The following is a 22,000-nucleotide window of genomic DNA, read 5'->3' on the forward strand; positions in this document are numbered from 1 at the left end:
CCCTGACCAGGGATCAAACCCGGGCCCTCTGCGTTGGGAGCACGGAGTCTTAACCACTGGACCACCAGGGAAGTCCCTCACTTCACCTGTTTTTAAAAAATTTCTTAAATGTGAATACTAGATAATGTAAAGTTACATATGCAGCTCACCTAGGTGGCTCACATTATATTTCTGTTGGACAGCATCACACCTACCTCTTTCTCTCTTCCATGAAAGGAATGTCTGTCCATCTGTCTTCTCTGCCGCGGGTTTGTAAGTTCCAGGAGGGTGGACACTGTGTGTCATCTTTCTGAACTGCACACCTGGCTGGCATGGAACAGGACTAACAAAGCTATACTGAAGAAATTAATAAATGAACCAATGATGACAGGCATTCAGTCAATACTGAAAGCTCCCTTAGGCAGTGTAATTTCTGGGTCTCTGTTATTAAACTTATTTCCCCTTTTCTTCTATTTCACAGTTTTTGTCTTTTTTTAGGGCTCACACAATCAGCAGAAGAAGACCTTTTTCTTGGGAGATGGGCAGAAGCTGAAGGACTGGCACGACAAAGAAGCCATCAAGAGGGATGCTCAGCGTGTAGGTACGAGAGCAGGGCATCCACGGACAGTCCCTGGGAGAGTGTTTGCACACGCGCGTGTGTGTGTGCGCGCGAATGTGTGTGTTTAACGGGGGTATCTGGACCTCCTGTTGACTCCCTGTCCGTTTGCCATCATCCTTCCCCTGGTTCCTGGGATCCCCCGCTTCACCTGTTAGCTGACCCCTTTCTCCACTCACATCACCAGATCCACTGCCTTCGGGACTTTGCCCTGCTACCTCTATGGTGATAGAAAATGTCTCCCTCCTCGAAGATATTTTACCACTAAAATGAGGAGCAGTAATCATAAGAGCCAACACTTATTGAACGCGTATGGTGAACAAGGCCCAAGGTCCACACTTTTGTTGGTGAAACTCCTAACCGACCTTTGTAGCGCATTTGATGAGAAGGGACCTGGAGCTCAGAGAGGTGGGGTAATTTGCCTATAGTCACACAGTGAGAAAGAGGCAGGCTTGGGACTTGAACTCAGGTCTAGAGGGCTGAGTTGATCCCTACCCAGCACCATAGCCACAAGGTTGAATGAATCTAGTGGGCTTCAGCTGAAGTTTTCTTTGCCTAATTAGCCTTTGGAACTGTTGCTGTTACACTGCAGAGTTGGGAAGGGGTGGGGTGGTGCAGAAATTATGTGGCGAGTCATCTCGAGAGAGAGCCTGGGCTAGGAGCCAGGAGAGCAGCTCAGATACCACCTACCAGTCACGTGACCATCAGATAAATTCCATACTCCTGGAGCCTCGGTTTCCCCCTCTGTCAGCGGGGCTCATGCTTCCTACTTTGATAACCTCAGGGTGTTGTTGTGAAGGTGACAAGTAAAGTATAATTTACAATACTGGAAAGCACCGTAGAAATATAAGGGATTGTATTTTATTCATTTTTATCTCAGTTAGAGGTACCCACCACTATTGATTTTTTTTTTTTAAAGTTATACTGTGACAAAACCAGATGACAATAAGGCTCTGAATAGAGCTGATGTAACAACTGATGGTCAGGGAAATCGAAGACAGGACATGCATTTTTCTATATGCCAGTGATTTAAAATGAAGGGGGGACGGGTGCTGCCTAAATTAAGAAAGGAAACATTTGAAAAGAGCTGATTTTCCAGGCAGTTATACCGGAATTATTAGAACATTGGGCTAACTAGCCAGAAAAGAGTAAGCAGTGGCGACATTATTGAGAGTAATAATAACCAGCGTGTGTTGAGCACTCACTGTGTGCCAGGCATCTTGCCCTGCATTCCCTCCTTTATCATCACATTGAACCTTCTCATCCCAGGGAATACAAAGGGCAAAACTCAAGACGCAGAAAGGCTGAAGGTGCTCCTGAGGTGACACAGCTGGGAGCAGCAGGGCTGGGCTTCAAACTCCACTCTGCCCAGCTCCAGGGCCTGAACTCTGAATCGCTCCCCTGCACTGCCTTCCCGAAGCTTCCCTCCCCGCCCGAACAGATGCTTTTGCTCTTCTTTTTCTGCCTGTTGCATTTGTGTCCCTTGCGGGATCTGTACTGGGCACTGGCCAGCAGTGTCTTATCACAGAGCAATGCAAGTTACAGGTGGCGGAGTCCTCTCTGTCGTTGGGCTGGATTGGAGTAGACACCACCCCTGGTCTCCCCTCTTTGCTTGCACCTTGTCATCAAGCTGATGTTGTCAACATTTGCTTTGCAAAGTAAACAGGGTGTTGCTCACTCCACGGGCTCCAGAAGGTGAGGTGATGTTGAATCACCTGACTTTTATTACCCTTTCTTCCACACCCTGGGCAATGGCAGATGCTTGGGCTATTATTGCAGGGATTGGGGGACATCCCCACGTACCATCTGCACCCTGGGAACCCAGAGAGTAATTTCCTGGAGCATCAGGGACTCTTTCCCCAGATGGATTGTAAAGAGAGAGGAAAACTGGTGCTGGATCCACCCAAATCCATTGCTCAAAACAACACTTTTCAGGCAATCCAGGCCTAGGCTAGGCAAATCTTAATTTGTTTGCTGGCTTAAAAAAAAAAAAATCAAAACATCGTTTATCATTTGTGGCAATTTTGATTTATGTATAAAGCTTGCCTTGCCTGGAGAGTAATCATCGTATTCCCCCACGTGGTTTATAGGGTTTATAGCTTACAGAAAGCTTTCATGTATGCACCCTCTCATTTGACTTTCTCAGCGTGGTGTGGTACCAGACAGGAACAAGGTACATGTAGCTCAGAGAGGTAGTGCTGGCCCAGGGTTGATCAGCTCATAGGCAAGTGACCTGGCCTCCCGTCCAGGTGATCAGACTTAAAGGGCAGCGGTGACTGGGGCTCCTGGCAGAGTTGGGGAAGCATGGGCTTTAGGAGCCCAGAGACCTGGTTTTATAGCCTTTCTGAGTCCTGGTTTATCTGTCTGTAGAATGAGGGCTCGTATGCCTACCCTGACAGCTTTGCTGGGGAGATGACATGAGAATAGGTCTGAAGTGCATGATACGCCCATGGCTGAGTCTCATTCCCCTCCCCTCCTTAGCCCTGCAAAATCTGGAGGAACACTGTATATCAAGTGTAAAGTTCTATCTTGGTGATTTAACCATATTTTTCATCTTCCCTTCCCCACTCCATTTAATTGGCAACGCTGACTTTGCTCTTTGCGCCTAGGAAACGGAGAACAAGGGAGGCCCTTCCCCATGACCGATGCTGAGAGAGTGGACCAGGCATACCGAGAAAATGGATTTAACATTTACGTCAGTGATAAAATCTCCCTGAATCGCTCTCTCCCTGATATTCGGCACCCAAAGTGAGTGTAACATCTCTCATCTTCTGGGATCTAAGGATTTTGCCCTGGGCTCTTGTTGAGAATGAAATAAAGAAAAAGGTACATAAAGCACTGCTAGAGGAGATTTCCTCCTGTTACCCAGGGCCTTCGTGCACAGGCTCGTGTGATCAGATTCTCCTAGAATTTAGAACAGGTGTGGCCGAGGGACAATATTGTCTCTCCAAAAGAGCTGGTCTCCTTCCTCTTTTCAACCAGCGGAAACCATGACCTCTATATTTCCTTTTTTGACTCTGGCCCACAGGGAAGTCCAGACCTCAATTTGCAAGACAGTTGCAGCAGCCATTTCAACCCTCCCTTTCTCCACCTTCTGTGTGTGACATTTTTATTTTTTTAATCTTTATTTTAGCTATCCTGTGCACCTATACATCTATATGTTGGTTATAAGCTATCTCAACTCACTTTGAGAGAGGACATATCATAATGATTATAAAGATAACAGTGGCAGCTAACATTCTTTGAACAGGTAGCGTGTGTCAGGCACTTCGTTTGCATTGTCTCAGGTCCCTGTGATGTAGGTCCTGTGATGATGCCCATTTTTACGGATGAGGAAACTGAGGCTTAAAGGGGTATTATAACTCATGTAGGGCCACACTAAGAAGCTGAGCCAGTTCTTGAGCTCCAGTTCAAGCAAAAACTATACTCTGGATCTTAAGCCATCCTGCCTCCCCTTTTTAATAGGAGTACTGTAGTGGTCATGGTGATTTTCTAGCAGAGGGGTACCTCTTAAAGTTGCTGTGCATTAGCATCACCTGGAGGGCCGTTAGTTCAAACACAGGACCGTGAGCCTCACGCCCATAATCCCTGATTCAGTAGATCTGGGTCGGGGCCCAAGAACTTCATTACAAGTAAGCTTCCACGTGACGTTTGTGGGGTCCACACTTTGGGAACCACTGCAAGCAGAAGATTTCAAAATTGTCTCTTCACGAAGGCGGTACTGAGTAGAAGTGGAGCATAAACTGTTTTGCTCAGGGACTAAGAAGTTAGAAGCCGGGAAAAGATAATAACAGCTAACACTTATTAGGTACTTACTGTGTGCCGAGCATTATTCTAAGCCAGCTGTTCTCAGAGTGTGGTTCCCAGGCCAGCAACAGCAGCATCACCTAAGAGCTTGTTAGACATGCTCATTGCTGGATCTCAGCCCAGGTCTACGGAATCAAAAGCTCTGCACAGGGGCCCAGCCGTCCGTGTTTTAACAAGCCCTCCAGGGGATTCCGATGCAAAGCTGAAGTTTTTATATATACATTCTTTTTTTATATTCTTTTCCACTATGGTTTATCACAGGATATTGAATAGAGTTCCCTGTGCTCTACAGTAGGACCTTGTTGTTTATCCATTCTAAATGTAATAGTTTGCATCTACCAGCCCCAGAACCAAGGGTACTTTTAGTGCATTAATTCAGCCAAACCTTCCAAAAACCCTATGAGATAGGTACCTTTATTATCACCATTTTACAGATAAGGAATTGAGGCCAAAAAAAAAAAAGGTTAAATAGTTACCGTGAGATGATACAGCTGGTAAGAGGTGGCGCTAGAATTTACATGCAGGGAGTCTGACCTAGAATCCGTAAGTCATAAGGTCTTTCCACCTCTAAGGCCTCAGTGGGTAGAATGTAAATAAAGAATCTTGATAGCATGTGTGGCTACTTACAAAAATGCTTTCTGCCCGCTTACATCTTTCAGTTCCTGCAATAGTACTTTGAGGTTGGCGTGTTTATTATCATCTCCACTTTGTAGATGAGGAAAGCACACAGCTAGGAATCCCCACCCGGAAGGTGTGCTGCTTGCCCAGGACTGGGCCCAGTTTGCAAGGATTTCTTGCGGCGAGGGGAGGGAGCGAGGGCCTTGAAGGGCTTGCTCGGGGGGTTGCACTTCATTTCATGGTCTTCACTGTCAAGTCTGACACCTAAGTCTGAGAATGTAGTTCAGCTATTACTGATGTTGTTGGATTCAGAACCGTGACCCGACTCTGAGGGTCAGAAACTCAATTTATATGTTTAGCCCCTCGCAGAGTTCAGAATTCTTCACTAATTTCATCTTTCTAAGTCTGGGAAAGAAGTTTCATCTGGGAGCATTATTCTCTCACCTCAGCTACTGCTCTGTGGTTCTGTAAGTTCTCAACTCTGGCTATACCTGGGGTGGTTTTAAAAAAATACAAAAGCTGGGGCCCTACCACAGCCACTGGAGTTTGAATCTCTGGAGGGATAGCCTGGGTCTGAGGATCTTCTGAAATCTCAGAACGTGATTCTCGCATATAGCCAGGGTTGAGAACTGCTGGTGTGAAATAAGGAATATTTTTACAGTGAGAGAGAGATGCTTTCATCCATTCATTCATCTGTTCATCCAGTAAATGTATATTCATGGTCTTCTGTGTACCAAGCCCTGTGCTGAATACCAGGAACACAATGATAAATGAGTCATTATTGCTGCTTTGGGCAAGAGCGGGGGATGGATGGCAGGAACAGGTCATTACACCACAGGTGAGAACCAGTGAGGGAGTGGGCACAGGGTGCTTTGGAACCCCAGGGGACACCCCCACCCGACACCAGCCTCTGCGGGAGGACATTGCACGTAGAGGACTAAGCAAGACGGTGCTTTGCCTTAACAACTAAAGGGGCGAGTCTCCCAGCTGTTAGAGGGAGAGCCAGGGGCGGGGAACAAACCCTTTTGTCTCCCAGTGCAGTGCTCTCTCCCGACAGCCCAGAAGAAGAAAGGTCTTCATAATCAAGGTGTCCTAGGACCCACAGATAGGTCTGTGAATAGAATTCAGGAGGGTCTGTAAACTTGGATGAGAACAACATTGCATTTTTCTTTTCATGAACCTCTCACTGAAATCTGGTGTTCCCTTCAGTTATGAGTGTAGGCAACGAAGCACCTATGATATTTTCGCCAAAAGAAATCATTTACTTTCCCATCACTTTACAGATATCTCGAAATGTCACAGATACTCATCACTGCTTTGGAATGAAGGTAGTTTTTAGAACTTCCACTAGATCTTGTCATTTAATGTGTTAATGAAGAAGCACATTTATGACTCTATTTCAAATTCTTTTATTATTTTGATAACAGTATTTCAGTCTAACTGGTTTCCTTTACAAGCGCATCTATTTTATTTTATTCGTTGTACACACTGTTCTGAGAAGTGATGATAGGCTTCACCAACCTGGCAGAGAGGTTCAGGGTTTGGGTTTAAGGGGAGGAGGCCCAGTTCTGGGTGGATGTGAATTGAGCCTGAGGCTCTCCTGTATTACCAGCCCACCCACCCAACCAGTATCCAAGTTATGGCAAAAGATGTCGCTAAATCCAACGCTCCTGACACCCACCCTTTTTTAGAATCCCGTTGTGGAAGCTGACTTTTTTTTTTTTTTTTTTATGGTAAAGATGGATTTTATAAAATCATTAAGCTGCTTCACTTTACAATTTGAGGGAAGGGGCTACAGTGGAATTTTGCAGAGCTAAGAAAATTGTTTACATTGCTCTGATAAGAAGCAATTTAATATGAACATCTATAAACATCCATTTCATATTTGCCATAGTTTGTTGTTAATTTTTTCACATGAAAGTTTTGTTTTTTTTGCTTTAAGCCTTGAATATGTATTCATTAAGACTCATTTAAGCACTAGAGCACTGCTAAAATTCCCTGATTTAAAATATCCAAGTTTCTGATTACATAACAAGACCTCAAATATTTGGCACCTATACAACTGGCACCTTTCAACAAATGGAATTCTAGGCAGAAGTTAAGAAGAGCTATTGAGAAAAGCCAAAGGCACTGAGTTCAAAGGAATTTCCTGGTTGGGCAGGTCTCTGTAAAAGCAAAGTGTTCTGGGATGGATTGGAAAGAAAAGCATGCAACTAAGCACACTCCATCCTGTAGGCTCACAGGGCAAATGAGCATTGAAGCTGAGCTGAAGAGGAGTAGAAGAGCAGTGAAGAGCAGCAGGAGGAAGAAGAAATACCAACAGTAAAGGAGGGGAAGGAGGGTTAAGGCATGATTGGTGAACAGGAAAGGAAACATCAAGAAGGGAAGGAAGAAAGCAGAAGGACAATGGTGTGAAAAAGAGGAAATAAAAATATGAAAGATCCAAACCAAGGAGAAATGGAATCTTATCCAGAATATCCTATTATGTTATAATACCTGAAAGTTAAGAATTAACTCTCTTTAATCTTTATTAGTCCACACTGGCAAATAGCAGCACTTATCTTGATAAGATAAAAACTCAAATTGCTTACTCAAGTGCAAGAAACTGTCTCACATGGATTATCCCACTGGGAAGCCGACTTTTCATAAATGAGTTGACAGATGTCTTGAAGAGCTTTTCTTTTTTTCCAGGGGAAGTGGGGTGGGAGAATCTTTCCTGCAGTTTGACAGCAGAAATGTGTGAAGAAGTTAGAGCAGTCAAGCCACTCAGTCCCTCCTGTTGCTTTTAGCTTAAGCAACTTCTCTGGCAGGAGCTGAGGTTTATGTTTGCCTTCTACTCCTTCAAACTGAATTTTGGCAACAGCCTGTCAAGGACAGGACCAAGGAGCTGTTTGTTTGCGCCAGCTGCATTTGCTTCCTCCAGAAGCTGCACCAGGGAGCGTGCAGCCACGGAGAGTGGAGACTAGGTGGTCCAGCCCCACCTGCTGGGTTTGCATACGGGAGGTGGTCAGCTGGCTCTGAGCAGGCCTGCCCTCGGCCCCTCCTGCCAAGGGAGCAGGAACAAGGATGGCTGGTGGGCTGGCCCACTTTTCTTCTCCCCGGGGGCCCTGCTGGGCTGTGTGGCAGCCACACATGGAGGCCCCCTCCAGGGCACAGAGCTGGTAGCAGCGGAGTCCCAACTGCTGGAAGTTGCCCGGGTCTGAAAGTTCCTGGGCACACCCCTCCGTTGGATGATCAGCTTCTTCCGTGCAAAGATTATCCATGGTGGGGGTGAAAGCAGCCTACAATCCTGACCTGCTTTCTCCAGTCGATGAATATAGCTTCCAGTAATGAATGAACCTGAACGGCGTCTTTGTCACAAGAAAAGGCCCGAGTCTGCCAGATTCCTGGTTCCATGCTCCTTCTTGATTTTTCCTTTCTGTTAAATTAACATGGTTACTTTATGGTATGTGCTCAATTTCCTCAAAAGAATTTATAAGCTCATATTATTATAATAGGCCTGGATTCTGTTGAGTGCCTTTACATCCCCAACAGGCTACAAAAGCAGCAAGGGATCTTCATTCTCAAAGAATGAAGATCACTGGAAACAGTAACTATGTGAGTAAATATATACAATTTTTTCTTACTGTTTAAATCTTTCAAAAAGATATCTGACTGGGGCTTCCCTGGTGGCACAGTGGTTGAGAGTCCACCTGCCAATGCAGGGGACACGGGTTCGAGCCCTGGTCTGGGAAGATCCCACATGCTGCAGAGCAACTGGGCCCGTGAGCCACAACTACTGAGCCTGCGCATCTGGAGCCTGTGCTCCGCAACAAGAGAGGCCGCGATAGTGAGAGGCCCACGCACCGCGATGAAGAGTGGCCCCCGCTCACCGCAACTGGAGAAAGCCCTCTCACAGAAACGAAGACCCGACACAGCCAAAAAATAAATTAATTAATTAAAAAAAAAAGATATCTGACTGTGTAACCCAAAATAATAACATATCCTTGCGTTTAAAGCATAGATAAAAGTAAAATGTATCCCACCATAAAGGTTAGAGGGGAGAAATGTAATATAGTAAGGTTCTCCTACTTACAAAGTGGTATAATGTCATTTGAAATTAGACTTTAAAAGTTAAAAGTATATAAAAGTATATACTGTAAACCCTAAAAGGAGCACTCAAATGGCAAAACAACGAGTTGTAGCTAATAAGCCAACAAAGGAGATAAAATGGAATGATGAAAAATATTCGGTTAATCCAAAAGAAGGCAGAAAAGGAGGGAAAAAAGAATAAAGATCAGAAAGGAAAAATTGAAAGCAAGTACCAAGATGATGGACTTTAACCTAACCATATCAATAATCACATTAAATTATCATAGTAATTACTTTAGTGGAAAAGCAGCTTGTCAGATTAGATAAGAAAGCAAGATCCAACTACATACTGCCTGCAAGAAACACACTTTAAAGATAAAGATACAAATAAATTAGAAGTGAAAGGATAGAAAAGATCTTCTGTGCTAACATTAGTCAAAAGAAAACTGGAGTGACTATATATTAATATCAGTCAAATAGATTTCAGGACAAAGACAATTACCAGGGATAAAGAAGGTCATTTCATAATAAAGGGATCATTCATCAAGAGGACATAGCAATCTTAAATGGTTAAGCAACTAATAAGATAGTTTTAAAATACATGAAGCAAAAACTCATAGAACTGCAAGGAGAAATAGACATAGCCACAATTATGAAATTTCAACACTGCTCTCTCAATAATTGATACAACAAGTAGACAGAAAATCAGCAAGGATATAGTAGAGTTGAACAGCACTGTCAACCAGTGTGACCCAGTTGACATTTGTGGAACACTCCACTCAATAACAGCAGAATATACAATCTTTTCGAGTGCATACATAACATTTACCAAGATAAACTATATTCTGGGCCAGAAAACAAGTCTCCATAAATTTAACAGGAATCAGGTGATACAAATTATGTTCTCTGACCACAGTGGAATTAAATTTAGAAACCAATAATAGAATAGTGTCTTAAAATTTCCAGATGTTTGGGAACTATGTAACTCACTTAGGAATAACAGATGGGTCAAAGAAGAAATCAAAAGGAAAATTAGAAAGTATTTTGAACAGAATGATAATGGAAACAGAATATATCAGAATTTATGGGATGTCACTAAAGCAGCATGTAAGGGGAAATTTTGTAGCATTAAATGCCTATATTGGAAAAGAAGAATGGTCTCAAATTAATGACATCAGTGTCTACTTTAAAAACTAGAAAGAGTAAGTTAATCTAAAATAAATGGAAGAAAGGAAGTTTTTTAAAAGATCAAAGCAGAGATCAGTGAAATAGAGAATAGAAAACCAACAGAGAAAAATCAGTGAACCCAAAAGCTGGTTCTTTGAGGTGGTCAATTAAATTGATGTGTTAGCAGCCTGATAAAGAAAAAAAAGAGAGAAGACACAAATTATCAATATCAAGAATGAGAGGGCTTCCCTGGTGGCACAGTGGTTGAGAATCTGCCTGCCAATGCAGGGGACACGGGTTCGAGCCCTGGTCCGGGAAGATCCCACATGCCGCGGAGCAACTAGGCCCATGAGCCACAGCTACTGAGCCTGCGCGTCTGGAGCCTGTGCTCCACAACAAGAGAGGCCACGATAGTGAGAGGCCTGCACACCGCGATGAAGAGTGGCCCCTGCTTGCCGCAACTGGAGAAAGCCCTCGCACAGAAACGAAGACCCAACACAGCCAAAAATAAATAAATAAATAAATAATAATTTAAAAAAAGAATGAGAGAGGTGACATACCACAGATTCTATTACTGTTGAGAATAGTAAAGTAATATTCTGAACAACTTTGTTCCTATAAATTCAACAACTTAGATGAAATGACAAATTCCTTAAAAGATACAAACTACCAAAACTTACTCAAGAAGAAATGATTCATTTAAATGGCCCTATATCTAGTAAAGAAATTGAAATTATGTTAAGAACTTTCCCACAAGGAAAACTCCGGGCCCAAATAGATTCCTCGGTGAGTTCTACAAAAAATTTAGGAAATAATACAAACTCTACACAACTCTTCCAAAAAGTTAAAGAGGATGGAGTACATTCCAACTCATTGTGAAGAAGCCAGCATTCCCCTGATACCAAAACCAGACAAAGACAACACAAAAAAGACGATTACAGGCCAATATCGCTGATGAACAGAGATGCAAAAATCCTCAACAAAATATTAGCAAACCAAATTCAGCAATACGTCAAAAAGATCATACAACCGTGATCAAGTGGAATTTATTCCAGGGATTCGAGGATGGTTCAACATCCACAAATCAATCAACGTGATACACACCACATTAATAAAATGAAGGATAAAAACCATATGTTCATCTCAGTAGATACAGAAAAAGCATTTGATAACATTCAACACCCATTTATGATAAAAGCTCTCAATAAAGTGGGTGTAGAAAGGACGTATCTCAACATAATAAAGGCCATATGTGACAAACACACAACTAATATCATACTCAGTAATAAAAAGTTAAAAGCTATCTCTAAAATCGGGAACAAGACAAGGATACCCCTTCTCACCACTCTTATTCAACATAGTATTGAAATCCTAGATAGAGCAATTAGGCAAGAAAAAGAAATAAAAGGCATCCAAAATGGAAAGGAAGAAGTAAAACGGTCACTATTTGCAAATAACATGATTTTATATATACAGAAATCCCTAAAGACTCCACCAAAAACCTATTAAAAATAATAGAATCCAGGTGGAAATGGATTTGTTATCGTGGTTTGCTAAGCATTGCAGTATCCACAACATCCGGATAGAAGGGTAGGGAATCAGGAAGAGGGAGAGCACTGAAGGGAAATCACTCCCTGGACCCAGAAGAGCTAGAGGCTGAGGACCTATTGAGGGACCACCACCTTCCTTCCATGATAATGTGGCCTTGGTGTTGCTGGGGGTTGAGAACCAGGAAAGCCTGATGTTTATAAATATATGCAGAAACAGACAGGGAATCTTCTGGAATGGTGATGAAAGCCCAAGCAGGAAAGGCCTGGGATGTAAAAGAATTGAGTTTTTCTGGCCCAGAAAGCATCACCAGTTGTGCATTCATGGGACCCCAGGAGACCAAAGGAAGCTGTTGGCAGAGCTGCTGTCTGTGTTCTTGGGCTCCTGCTGCATGGACACCTCATGAATGTATTCAGAGCTAATTAAATCAGGAATTTAAGGCAACTGTGTATGTGTGTTAGGGGTTCCTTTCTCATTCCTCCATCCCCGATCTGTTACCCACCTAAATGCAGCCTCCTCCTACTCATTTATACTAAAATGATGAAATGTCAGTCCCTGCCTTGAAGAGATCTCAAGCCTATTAGTCAGTTGAAACTTTCTCTGCAAGTCATTCACTCATTAATTGAGCAAATACTTATTGTGTGCCTACCATGGATGCTTATTACTTACTAGCCTACTAGTGTAGGCTAGTCCCTGGGAAAACAGCAATGAACAAAATGGGCAAAATTTCCTTCCCTCCTAGAGCTTATATTCTACTGGGCTGGGGAGGTCATAAACAAACAAATGAATATATTTATTTTCCAGTGATGTAGGGAAAGAAAGAAGCAAAGTAAGAGGTAGAAAAAGTGATGAGAGAGGCTTCCCTGGCGGTCCAGTGATTAAGACTCCGTACTTCCACTGTAGGGGGGCGCAGGTTCGATCCCTGGTTGGGGAACTAAGATCCCACATGCTGCGGGGCACAGCCAAAAAAAAAAAAAAAAAAAAGTGATGGGAATAAGGTGTATTTTATTTCAGTGGTCAGGGAACGCTTTGCTGAGAAGATGACATGTGAACAGAGAAATGAAGAAGTGAGGGGCCTAGCAAGGCAGTTAACTGGAGGAAGAGCCCTGCAGGCAGAGGAAACAAGTACAAAGGCCCTGAGACCGTCATGCTTGGCTGTGGTACCCAGTGAGCCAGGAGGAGAGTGATGAGAAACAAGGCTGGAGGAGTGTCAGGGTCATGGTGGGGTTTTGGCTTTTACCAAAGTGAGTAAGATGGGAATCCCTGGAGGGTTTTGAGCAGAGAGCGCCATGATCCGATTTTCATTTTCGAAGGATCCCTTTGGTTGCTATGTTAGAATAGACTGAGGTGGCCAAGGGTAGAGACAGGGAGAATATAGTTAGGGGTATATTACAGACTCAGACCACAGTGGGAGTAGAGATTACCAGTGGCCGCATTCTAGATATACTTTGAAGATGGAGACTACAGAATTTACTTACAGACCGTATAGATATGAGAAAAAGAAAGGAGTCAAGGATAACGCCAAGGTTTTTGGCCAGAGCGACTGGGGAGATGGAGTTGCCATTACAGAAACAAAGACTTTGGGAAGAGCAGGCTTGGGGGAAATCAAGATTTGTATTTCAGTCAAGGTTAAGATGTTCTAAAAACATCCAAATGATGATGTCAAGTAGGCAGTTGAATAAATGATGCCATTTGTGTTGTGAAAAATGGAAATGGTGGTGGGATCCTATTTTGATTATATTATATATTATATTGTGGTTTTAATTAACTCACCTTCCTTGAATAGCAAGAAATGTCTGAGGCATAACGGATAGTAAATCTAAAAATGACCCAGGATCAGCTGTGGTCTGTGGTGTGGTGTGCAGGATGATAGTTTGTGTGCCACATTCAGGTCAAGGTGAGGGCGGTGCACACCTTCTGCCATCTACAATGGGAGTGAATGGCTGGAGTCTGGGCCCACCCGTCTCCCACCCCCCCACACACACAGTGCCAGGAGGTATGTCAGACCCTCTGTACAACAGTGACAGGCTTGGAAGATGTATTTAGTGTGTATCAGCAGTTCTTACCCTTTTTGTCATGATTTGTATGGTGGAGTAAGCTCACTTGACACTTCTGTAGTGGAGTGCTTGAGTGTAAGATTAGCGCCCAGAGATCCTCAGGATGAGAGAGATCCAGACTCCCTAAGTTCGGCAGGTTGTTAGCAAGGCAGTTGTGTAGGGAGGGGCGGGGGGCAGAAGGAGGCTGTAGCCTGAATGAGTTGTGAGCTGGGAAAGGAAAAAGTCCAGGTTTCTCTGTAGCATCACTGATTCTACAGGAAACTTCAATCGGCTCTCCTCTGAAATTAAATTTCTCTCTTCTGAGCAATAGTGTTTCTTCTAAGACAACAGTTATTGATCCATCAGACCTAATATTGGGATTTAAAGGTGCTCATAAGCCTTAAAATGAAATGGCAGCCAATAAAATTTCTCAAATTGACTCCTTTTCTTGTAATTTTTAAGACAGATTTCAGTGAATTCAGCCCTTTTGTTGAAATTACGGAGATAAATGGCTTATACACAAAAATGGCTGCCTGTCAACTGAAAATCAAACGGGCATGTATCCCATATGATTTTTGCTGGGTGAAAACCACTCGACATCCACGTGAGCTGCTGTGTGGTTTGTTTTCTTTTATCATTTCTGCAAACAGACGTGTTTTCTAAGCCTTCTTGAAATGGGTGCTGTATTCTCCATGAATACTAAACGCCTGCCATTTAGCTAGTGCTTGTGTGCCAGGCATCGTGCTGAGCACTCCACCAGCCTCAGCTCACTTGTTCCTACTTTGAGGTTTGGTGTGATGACGTTTTTCTTTCCTTTATGTTTCAGCATCATCTTCTCATTTACAAAAACTCTGTCACAACTCTTTTGTGATTCTGGCCTCTCTGAAACCGTTTGTGTCTAATGGGGATTACTAGCTCCATTTTACAGATGCACACACTAAACCTCAGGGAAGCTGAGTTCTTTGCACCAGTTCACACAGCCTGTAGAAGGCAAAGGAGACTCACACCTGGACCCCAGCCTGTGCTCCTTCTGCTGCATCACGCAAGACCGAGACCCATTCCTCACAAGGAAGGAAGCAGACATTTTTACATTCAAATCCATTGTGCGTGAAGGTTCTTGGGCCAGGCGTAGCGAGCAAGGTTGGCTAGATAAATGGACACAGCCCGGACACTGCTTGAGTTACCTTTCACTCCTGCTGCTGAAGGTAACATAAGCTTGTCCAGGAGCAGATAAATCGCCCTCAGTAAAATTGGTTACAGAGATGCGTTTGATTTCTAAGTGGTATTGCCCTCGAAAGGACTTAAGGAAAAAGAGAATAATGACTGGAAGATAAAGACAATTACCAATTCTCTCCCTTCATTAAGATGGTATCACGGGCAGTATGATGATAAGAAAAGCGAAGCAGCTCCCCTTGGGAGCAATGTGACATAGACTAGAGCATAACTCCCCCCTGATTGTAAGCCTCCTTCTCCACACCTTTTTGGGGGACAAAATCAATAGTGCCCCCACCCAGCCAGCCACCTGCAACCCTAAATCTGCCCAGGTAGTGAATGGTATCAGTTTAGCATTCTGTAGACTTTTCCTTTGCTTATGCAACATATGGAGACATAGCAAGTGCTTTGGGGTTTTTTGGTCTGGGGTTTTTTTCCCCCACAAAAATGTGGTCATACTCTATGTATTTTATCCTACAGGTAGCTTTTTTTGCTTATATTATGGTCACTTTTCTAAGACATTTCTAATAGCTGTATAATATTACACAGGAATCTCATAAATTCAACCATTGCTCTGTTGACAGGCATACAGGTTGTTTCCATTCTGGAAACAATGGCAAAAACATCCTTGAACATGTTTCTTTACATTTTAGTTTCTTCTTTTCTCCTCTGTCATGAATCATGAAGAATCTTGATATTAAAGCCCATTTCCTCCTTACCCTGTTGGCCTGGCATCTGGCATCTAATGGGAGGTGTGGTCCTTATGGTTGTTATCTCATGCTGATAATTCCGGGCCTCTTGAGCTCACCTACCGTACTGATTAACCAGAGTTCCTCCTTCCTGCTGTCAGCCTGTGTTTAAAGTTTGAGCACATGGAACACTTTGCAGGTTACGTGTGCGGAAGGACCAGTTTTATCAAGTGGGACAGCCATGTGAAGAAACTGTTGGGTTTTCCTGTGTGCTTTAAAAATTTTTGCTGTTGTTGTTGTTTTTTTTACACCTGTCTCAAAACTAGATATGATCTGAGCAAAGGGCTTTCCAAAATGTGAGTTCAAAGGGAGAGGCAAAGACTGCACAAACCAAGATCCTTTAAATACTGCTTGTACCTGAAGTCTCTGGTACAGGTAAGGGGGGCACAAAACTGGTGACGAACTGGTGGTGCAGAGGTGCATAATTAATACTAATAAGCTTTGTTATTCTCTTAACTGCCTGTTGAGAGGAGGGAAGAGCAGGTGGGTGCAGCAAAGCCTCCCCTAAATGGAAAAGGACCTTCAAAAAGGTGTCAGCCTCAGCACATGTTGTCACACTAATTTTCCGGCTCCTCTGGTTCCAGCCAGACTGTGTTAAAGAGAAACCCACGCCTGTCTCATCCCCCACAGAGCGGGAGAGAAGGGTTGCGGAGCCGAGCCTCAGCTGTAGAGAAAAGGCTTGCTGTCGGGTATGTCAGGAGAGGGCCCAAACCTGCATCTGGAGGGATGATGAGGGTGAAGGGCAGGGGCTTTTCACACTCTGTCCACTAAGATCCAGTTTCTTCCTTTTGTTCCAGAGCCTGGAGCTATTTATAACTTCCACTAAGCTTCTTGGGGGCTCCAGAGCCCATAAGACATAGTCTTTCTGAGAATGTTGTATTATAAGGAACTGTCCTTTATACAAAATACAGAGGGGAGAATTTCAGAATTTTGAACTTAAACCATTTGCTGGAAAATGACCTACACCGTGGCCTCGCGGAGGTGGAAACTCACATTTCTGAGCCAGATGCTATACCAGGTACATTCACATATGGTATGTCATTTATTCCTTGGGACAGCCTTAATAGAAAAGAGTTTTATCCCTGTTTTACCCACGTGGAACCTGAGGCTTAGGGAGGCTGTGACCTTCCCCAAGTGACACACTTCTAAGTGACAAAGGTGAGATTTGAATCCAGATCTGAGGGTCTCTTCAGCTTACGCCCCTTCCCTTACCACGGTTTCCACCTTGGGAAGTACCCTTACTGAAGCCCCTTGCCCTTTCCTGGCATGGCCATCCCTGATTCCAAGAGAATTGAAATCAGGAACGTTCTCTTTGCTGTGAGTTCTCCTCCACATTTACCTGTCTGCAAGGCCGGAGCTAGCTACTTCTCCCTCCTTGTGACTGTTTTAAGTGTCCATTCTCACCTAGTTCTCCTGTCCTCCTCGTGGTGTTACCATCCCCACTTCACAGATGAGGAAACTGAGTCTCAGCAAGGGATGGAAAGCTGCCCCAGGTCTCACAGCTGCAGAGTAGCACAGTCGGGATTTGAAACCAGGCCCAGAGCACTCTTGCTCCCTTAGGCACATGCAATATTGGGTGTGTTCATGGACTTGCACTTCTTTTTTTTTTTTAGTATTTATTTATTTATTTATTTAGGCTGCGCTGGGTCTTAGTTGCAGCATGTGGGCTATTTAGTTGCGGCATGCAGACCCTTAGTTGCAGCATGCATGCGGGATCTAGCTCCCCCGACCAGGGATCGAACCCGGGCCCCCTGCATTGGAGCAGGGAGTCTTATCCACTAGACCACAAGGGAAGTCCCTGGACTTGCATTTCAATTTGGTCTGTGGATAGTGTCCCATGTTAGGGAATTAAATGTTTTGGGTTTTTTTATGTTCCCTTCAAAATGACTGGATTGTTCTTTTTCAAGGTTGAGTTGGAGAGAAAATTTTTGAAATGCTTCCCTTTGATTTTGACTTCTTTTCTTTTTTATTCTAGTGCTCCAGCATTAAGCCCTGAGGGTGCATGTTAAGGGCCAGTGTATTAGATTCATCTTTATGCCCAAGGGCTCAGAATCCTTTAGGGAATATTCAGCTGGGGACTGCTCAGTCCCCAGTGAGTCCTCCTACTGCCTCCCACCCACCACCTCAGGCCTCAGCCCAGGCCACTTTCTCCTAGTCGGTGAATGATCAAAGTTCTCTTCCTGCAGCATGAGAGAGGCTGCCCCCTTCAGGTCAGAGGGAGCACCTGGGGAAGATTCTGCCTCTGTCCTTCAAAAGCCATCCTTAGTTCCAAAACAGATTCATGTGACTGATGGGGCTTAGAGATTATCCAGTTATATCAGCAAGATCCTCAATAGTTACAAGTGACAGAAACCTAACTCAAACTGACTGAAGAAAAGACAATGTATTGACTCACGTAACTGAAAAGGCCAGGAGTAGACGATAGTTTCTGCCAGAGCTGGATCCAGGTCCCTAAATGATGCCAGCAGGAACCTCTTTCTCCAGCTCTTGGCTCTGTTTTCTGTTCTGCTAACTTCATTTTAAGATAGGGAACAGTCTGTATGGTGGCCCCAGGCAGATCAGACTTCTATCCTCCCACGTTCATTTTCAGCAGAAAAGAGCTTCCCTCTCTCCCAGCTGTCTCAGCCAAGATTTACTCTGATTTACAGGTGCCCATCCCTGAACCAACCACGGGGGCTGTGGAGCTGGGATGCTCTGGCTGAGCCAGGCTCTTTTGCCCACCCTCAAGGCAAGGCAAGGACCTCCGCCAAACCCTGTGAAATTGAGGGCTGGGAGATTCCCCAAGGAGAATCAGGATGCTCTTACCAAAAGAAGGAGAAGGAATACAGAGCAGGCACGCCAGACTTGCCCTTTGTCCAGCTCCCTTATCGACATAAGGGGAACCCAGGGTCCGGCAAGAAGATGGGACTTGGAATGTTGCATGGCAGAGCAGAAACCAGAAGCCAGGATTTCAGACTCCTACCTAGTTCCCGCAGTTTTTGTTTTTTTATCTATTCATTCTTCTTTTTGCTTGTATAATTAATAGTACATTACCCCTATACAAATATTTATGTATACAGGACAGATGGGTTTCAATCCAGGCTCCAGCTCTTACCAGCTGTTTATTTGACCTCTCTGCCTTGTTTGCTCCTCATTGTAATGGGAGTAATGATAGTCCCTACCTCATAAGAGCATTGTGACAATTAAATGACTTAATGCATATAAAGTGCTTAGAAAGTGCTTATTATGCCCAACAGAATAGAAATCCTTAACAGATATATTTTCTTATAATCATTGTCATCTTCCAGCTTATTTTTTAACTGCTATCAGTACTCTCTAGTTCGAATTTTTCATCATTTATTTAATCTTTCCCCATTGATGAACATTCACTGTTTTTCTACTCTTTTCACCATTTCAAAGTGTGTCAAGGAGCACCCCTGACCGTGTCTCTTGGTCCTCACACCGTGAACATCTAACTCAACTTTGTCCTGTTGAGGTCGGGACCTCATCAGACTGTGAACCAGATAACAAGGGAAGTGCTTGGGCAAGGGGTGGGATGTTTTGCACTCAGCTCATAGTCGTAAGATTTGAAGTACCACAGTTGCCTCTTCCTTTATGGTGTCTCCTGGGGCCAGAAATACTGAGCCAAGGGGGCACCAAGATTGATATCATGTGATGGAAATGTCATGGTGTCCCTGCTTTGACCTTCTGTGAGGGCATCGCTCTGCCCGTTCCTGCCCCCGCAGGGCCCCTTCTAAGTGTCTCAGGAGCCCACTCTGTATCTGGGGACCCGTGGACACTGGGAGGCCATCAAGTCAGTGTGCCATGTGCCGTGCTGTAGAAACAAATATTTGTTCAGAGAAGAGCTTGGAGGAAGGCATACCCTAAATGTTTCACGGAGGTCAGCCCCCGGTGTCAGGATGTTGAAGTCATTAGCGGTTGTCATTTAGCCCTGCTGTGTTTTCCAGCATTTCATAGTGAGCAATGACCACTTTTGTCATCAAGAAAAATATTATAAGCATTCTTTTAAGTAAATACTCTCTAGATTTGAGGCTTGGATCCAAGTCACTTTCCACTAGGGGCTCCATTTCCTCATGTGGAGAACGGGGTTAGCACGCCCAGGTTTGTCTCCCTCCCAGGGGCTGGTGCAGCTTAGAGAAAAGGGAGAGTGCTCTATAAACCGTCAGGCACGTTGACCTGGGGAAGGAAGAGGTTGATTGCCTGGTCGTAGCCAAACCCAGCCTCTCTGCATTGGGAGCAGTGCCCCAGTTGCCCCGTTCCGGAGACCACACTCTGAAGGCATCGAGCAAAGGGATGCTTCGTGTTTATCACACATACAAGCACTGAGCATACTCTACTGTCCAGTGTTGAGATCTTAAGACACAACACGCAGACAGGTCTTAAAGGTGACAGCTAAGATGGGGGTGTCACTGGGGTGGGTGGTGGCCTTCTCTCTTCCTCCCTGCCACCCCCAGGCCTCCTCTGTCTGCTGCGATCTGAGGCCTAATAAGAGGAGGAGAAATGGGGCTTTTCACACAGGCTCCCAACAGGGAGGTGGCCCGTGGGAGAGTCTGTGGAACCAAGCTTCCTGCTGGATCCCGGAGAGATTCATTTCAGCGTGGCACACAATTTTTTATCTAAACCAGTAGACTAAGCTGGGACCAAACTAATGACGAGTGCCTGTGGCAAAAGTCAAAGTGCCATTTTGTGTTTATTTAGTAAATAAATGAGTGGATGGTTAGAGGAGGGAGAAGAAGAGTAGACCCTCCTCGCGTCCCCAGAAGCACATGATCAGGGCTGAGCCTTTTATTTAAGTTCTGGATAATTTTTAAGTCCAGGATTGGGCTAAACTAGAAGTGAATTTAGTCTGCTGTGGCATCGTCTGCTTCCCTTAGTACATGATGGTGTTTGTGTATCTACCGGCAGGCTGTGGGCCCCAGCTCTGGGGTTCAAGAGAGCCAGGGCTCTCTGCGCCGTAATAGCGCTGTTGTATTTCAGCCCATGGACTCCAGGCAATTTATTACAGTTAGCCCCGCCTCCAACCCTGCCGCAACGAGTGAGCCTCCTGTGAAATTGGATGGAAGGCAGGAACTCTTGTAGAAAAACTAGATAGCACCTGTCTTTCTTGGCCACAGAGGACACAGCCAAATTAAGGGAAAGGGATTTTTAAGAAGAGGTGCTTTCGTTCATTTGTGAAGGTCGACATAATGAAGTTGGAAGAGGCTCCCCCAGAAGACTGGCTGAAATGATCAAAGGGGTTAGAGAGGTGGGGGAAGAGGCGGAGGAGGGCCCGGAGGTGGGGCCTGGATAAAAGCAGTCCAGCCAGATGCAGGAGCAAGAGGGGACATGAAAGAAGGGGAAAGAGAGAGACTGACCTGTCCATCAAAACCGGACTGCCAGAATTAGGGGCACCCTGTCCATGCACCTGTAACTGGGCTCACAGCCAGACACCATGGGTTCATTCCTGCCCTGTCCCACCCCCCAGCTTCCCTTGGTGCCTGTAGCAGACGTAGAATTTAAAGCTAAGGAGACCATGGACCCTGAGCTGTTTTTTCCTCCCAGCATTTCTTTCTGAAAATTGTCAAACATACAGAAAATTTGAATGAATTGCACACAGAACACTCATCGAGATTCCCACCATCGAGATTCTGCAATTAACATTCCTCTAATGATTTTATCACATATATATATTTTTAAAGATTTAATTTTATATATTATTTTTGGCCGTATTGGGTGTTCGTTGCTGCGTGCGGGCTTTCTCTAGTTGCGGCGAGCAGGGGCTACTCTTAGTTGCATTGCGCAGGCTTCTCATTGTGGTGGCTTCTCTTGTTGTGGAGCACAGGCTCTAGGCGCGCGGGCTTCAGTAGTTGTTGCACATGGGCTCAGTAGTTGTGGTGCACGGGCTTAGTTGCTCTGCGCATGTGGGATCTTCTCAGACCAGGGCTCGAACCTGTGTCCCTTGCATTGGCAGGCGGATTCTTAACCACTGCGCCACCAGGGAAGTCCCAAGGTGGGCAGTTTTGTTATTCCCTCTTGGCCTGCCTGGTCCTCAGCTCCCCTTTTCTGGGCCCTGGGAAAATCCCTAAAATCTCTGTTGAAATATACCTCAAAGATGAAAAGAAATGAAGAACAAAAGGAATCTTAAATTTTCTGTAATCATATTGTTAGAAATAATATTAGTATTGCTTTTCTGAAGCTATTATATATTATAGGAAAAA

At 44.5% G+C, this 22,000-nt stretch overlaps 1 protein-coding gene across 5 annotated transcripts in view; it reads left to right on the forward strand.

Moving 5' to 3' along the window:
* The window catches only part of GALNT10 (polypeptide N-acetylgalactosaminyltransferase 10), a 226,443-nt gene that overhangs the window by 111,451 nt on the left and 92,992 nt on the right, over positions 1 to 22,000 (forward strand). For 3 of the 5 annotated variants that reach the window (XM_057541240.1, XM_057541241.1, XM_057541242.1), the window contains 2 exons: positions 478 to 580; positions 3,205 to 3,343. In XM_057541240.1, the coding sequence (XP_057397223.1) occupies positions 478 to 580; positions 3,205 to 3,343 (242 nt within the window). The remainder of the gene's footprint in view (positions 1 to 477; positions 581 to 3,204; positions 3,344 to 22,000) is intronic. The other 2 variants (XM_057541243.1, XM_057541244.1) reach the window with 1 other exon arrangement.

Source organism: Balaenoptera acutorostrata, chromosome 2 (assembly GCF_949987535.1).
Source record: "Balaenoptera acutorostrata chromosome 2, mBalAcu1.1, whole genome shotgun sequence".
In the NCBI taxonomy this organism is placed as follows: domain Eukaryota; kingdom Metazoa; phylum Chordata; class Mammalia; order Artiodactyla; family Balaenopteridae; genus Balaenoptera; species Balaenoptera acutorostrata.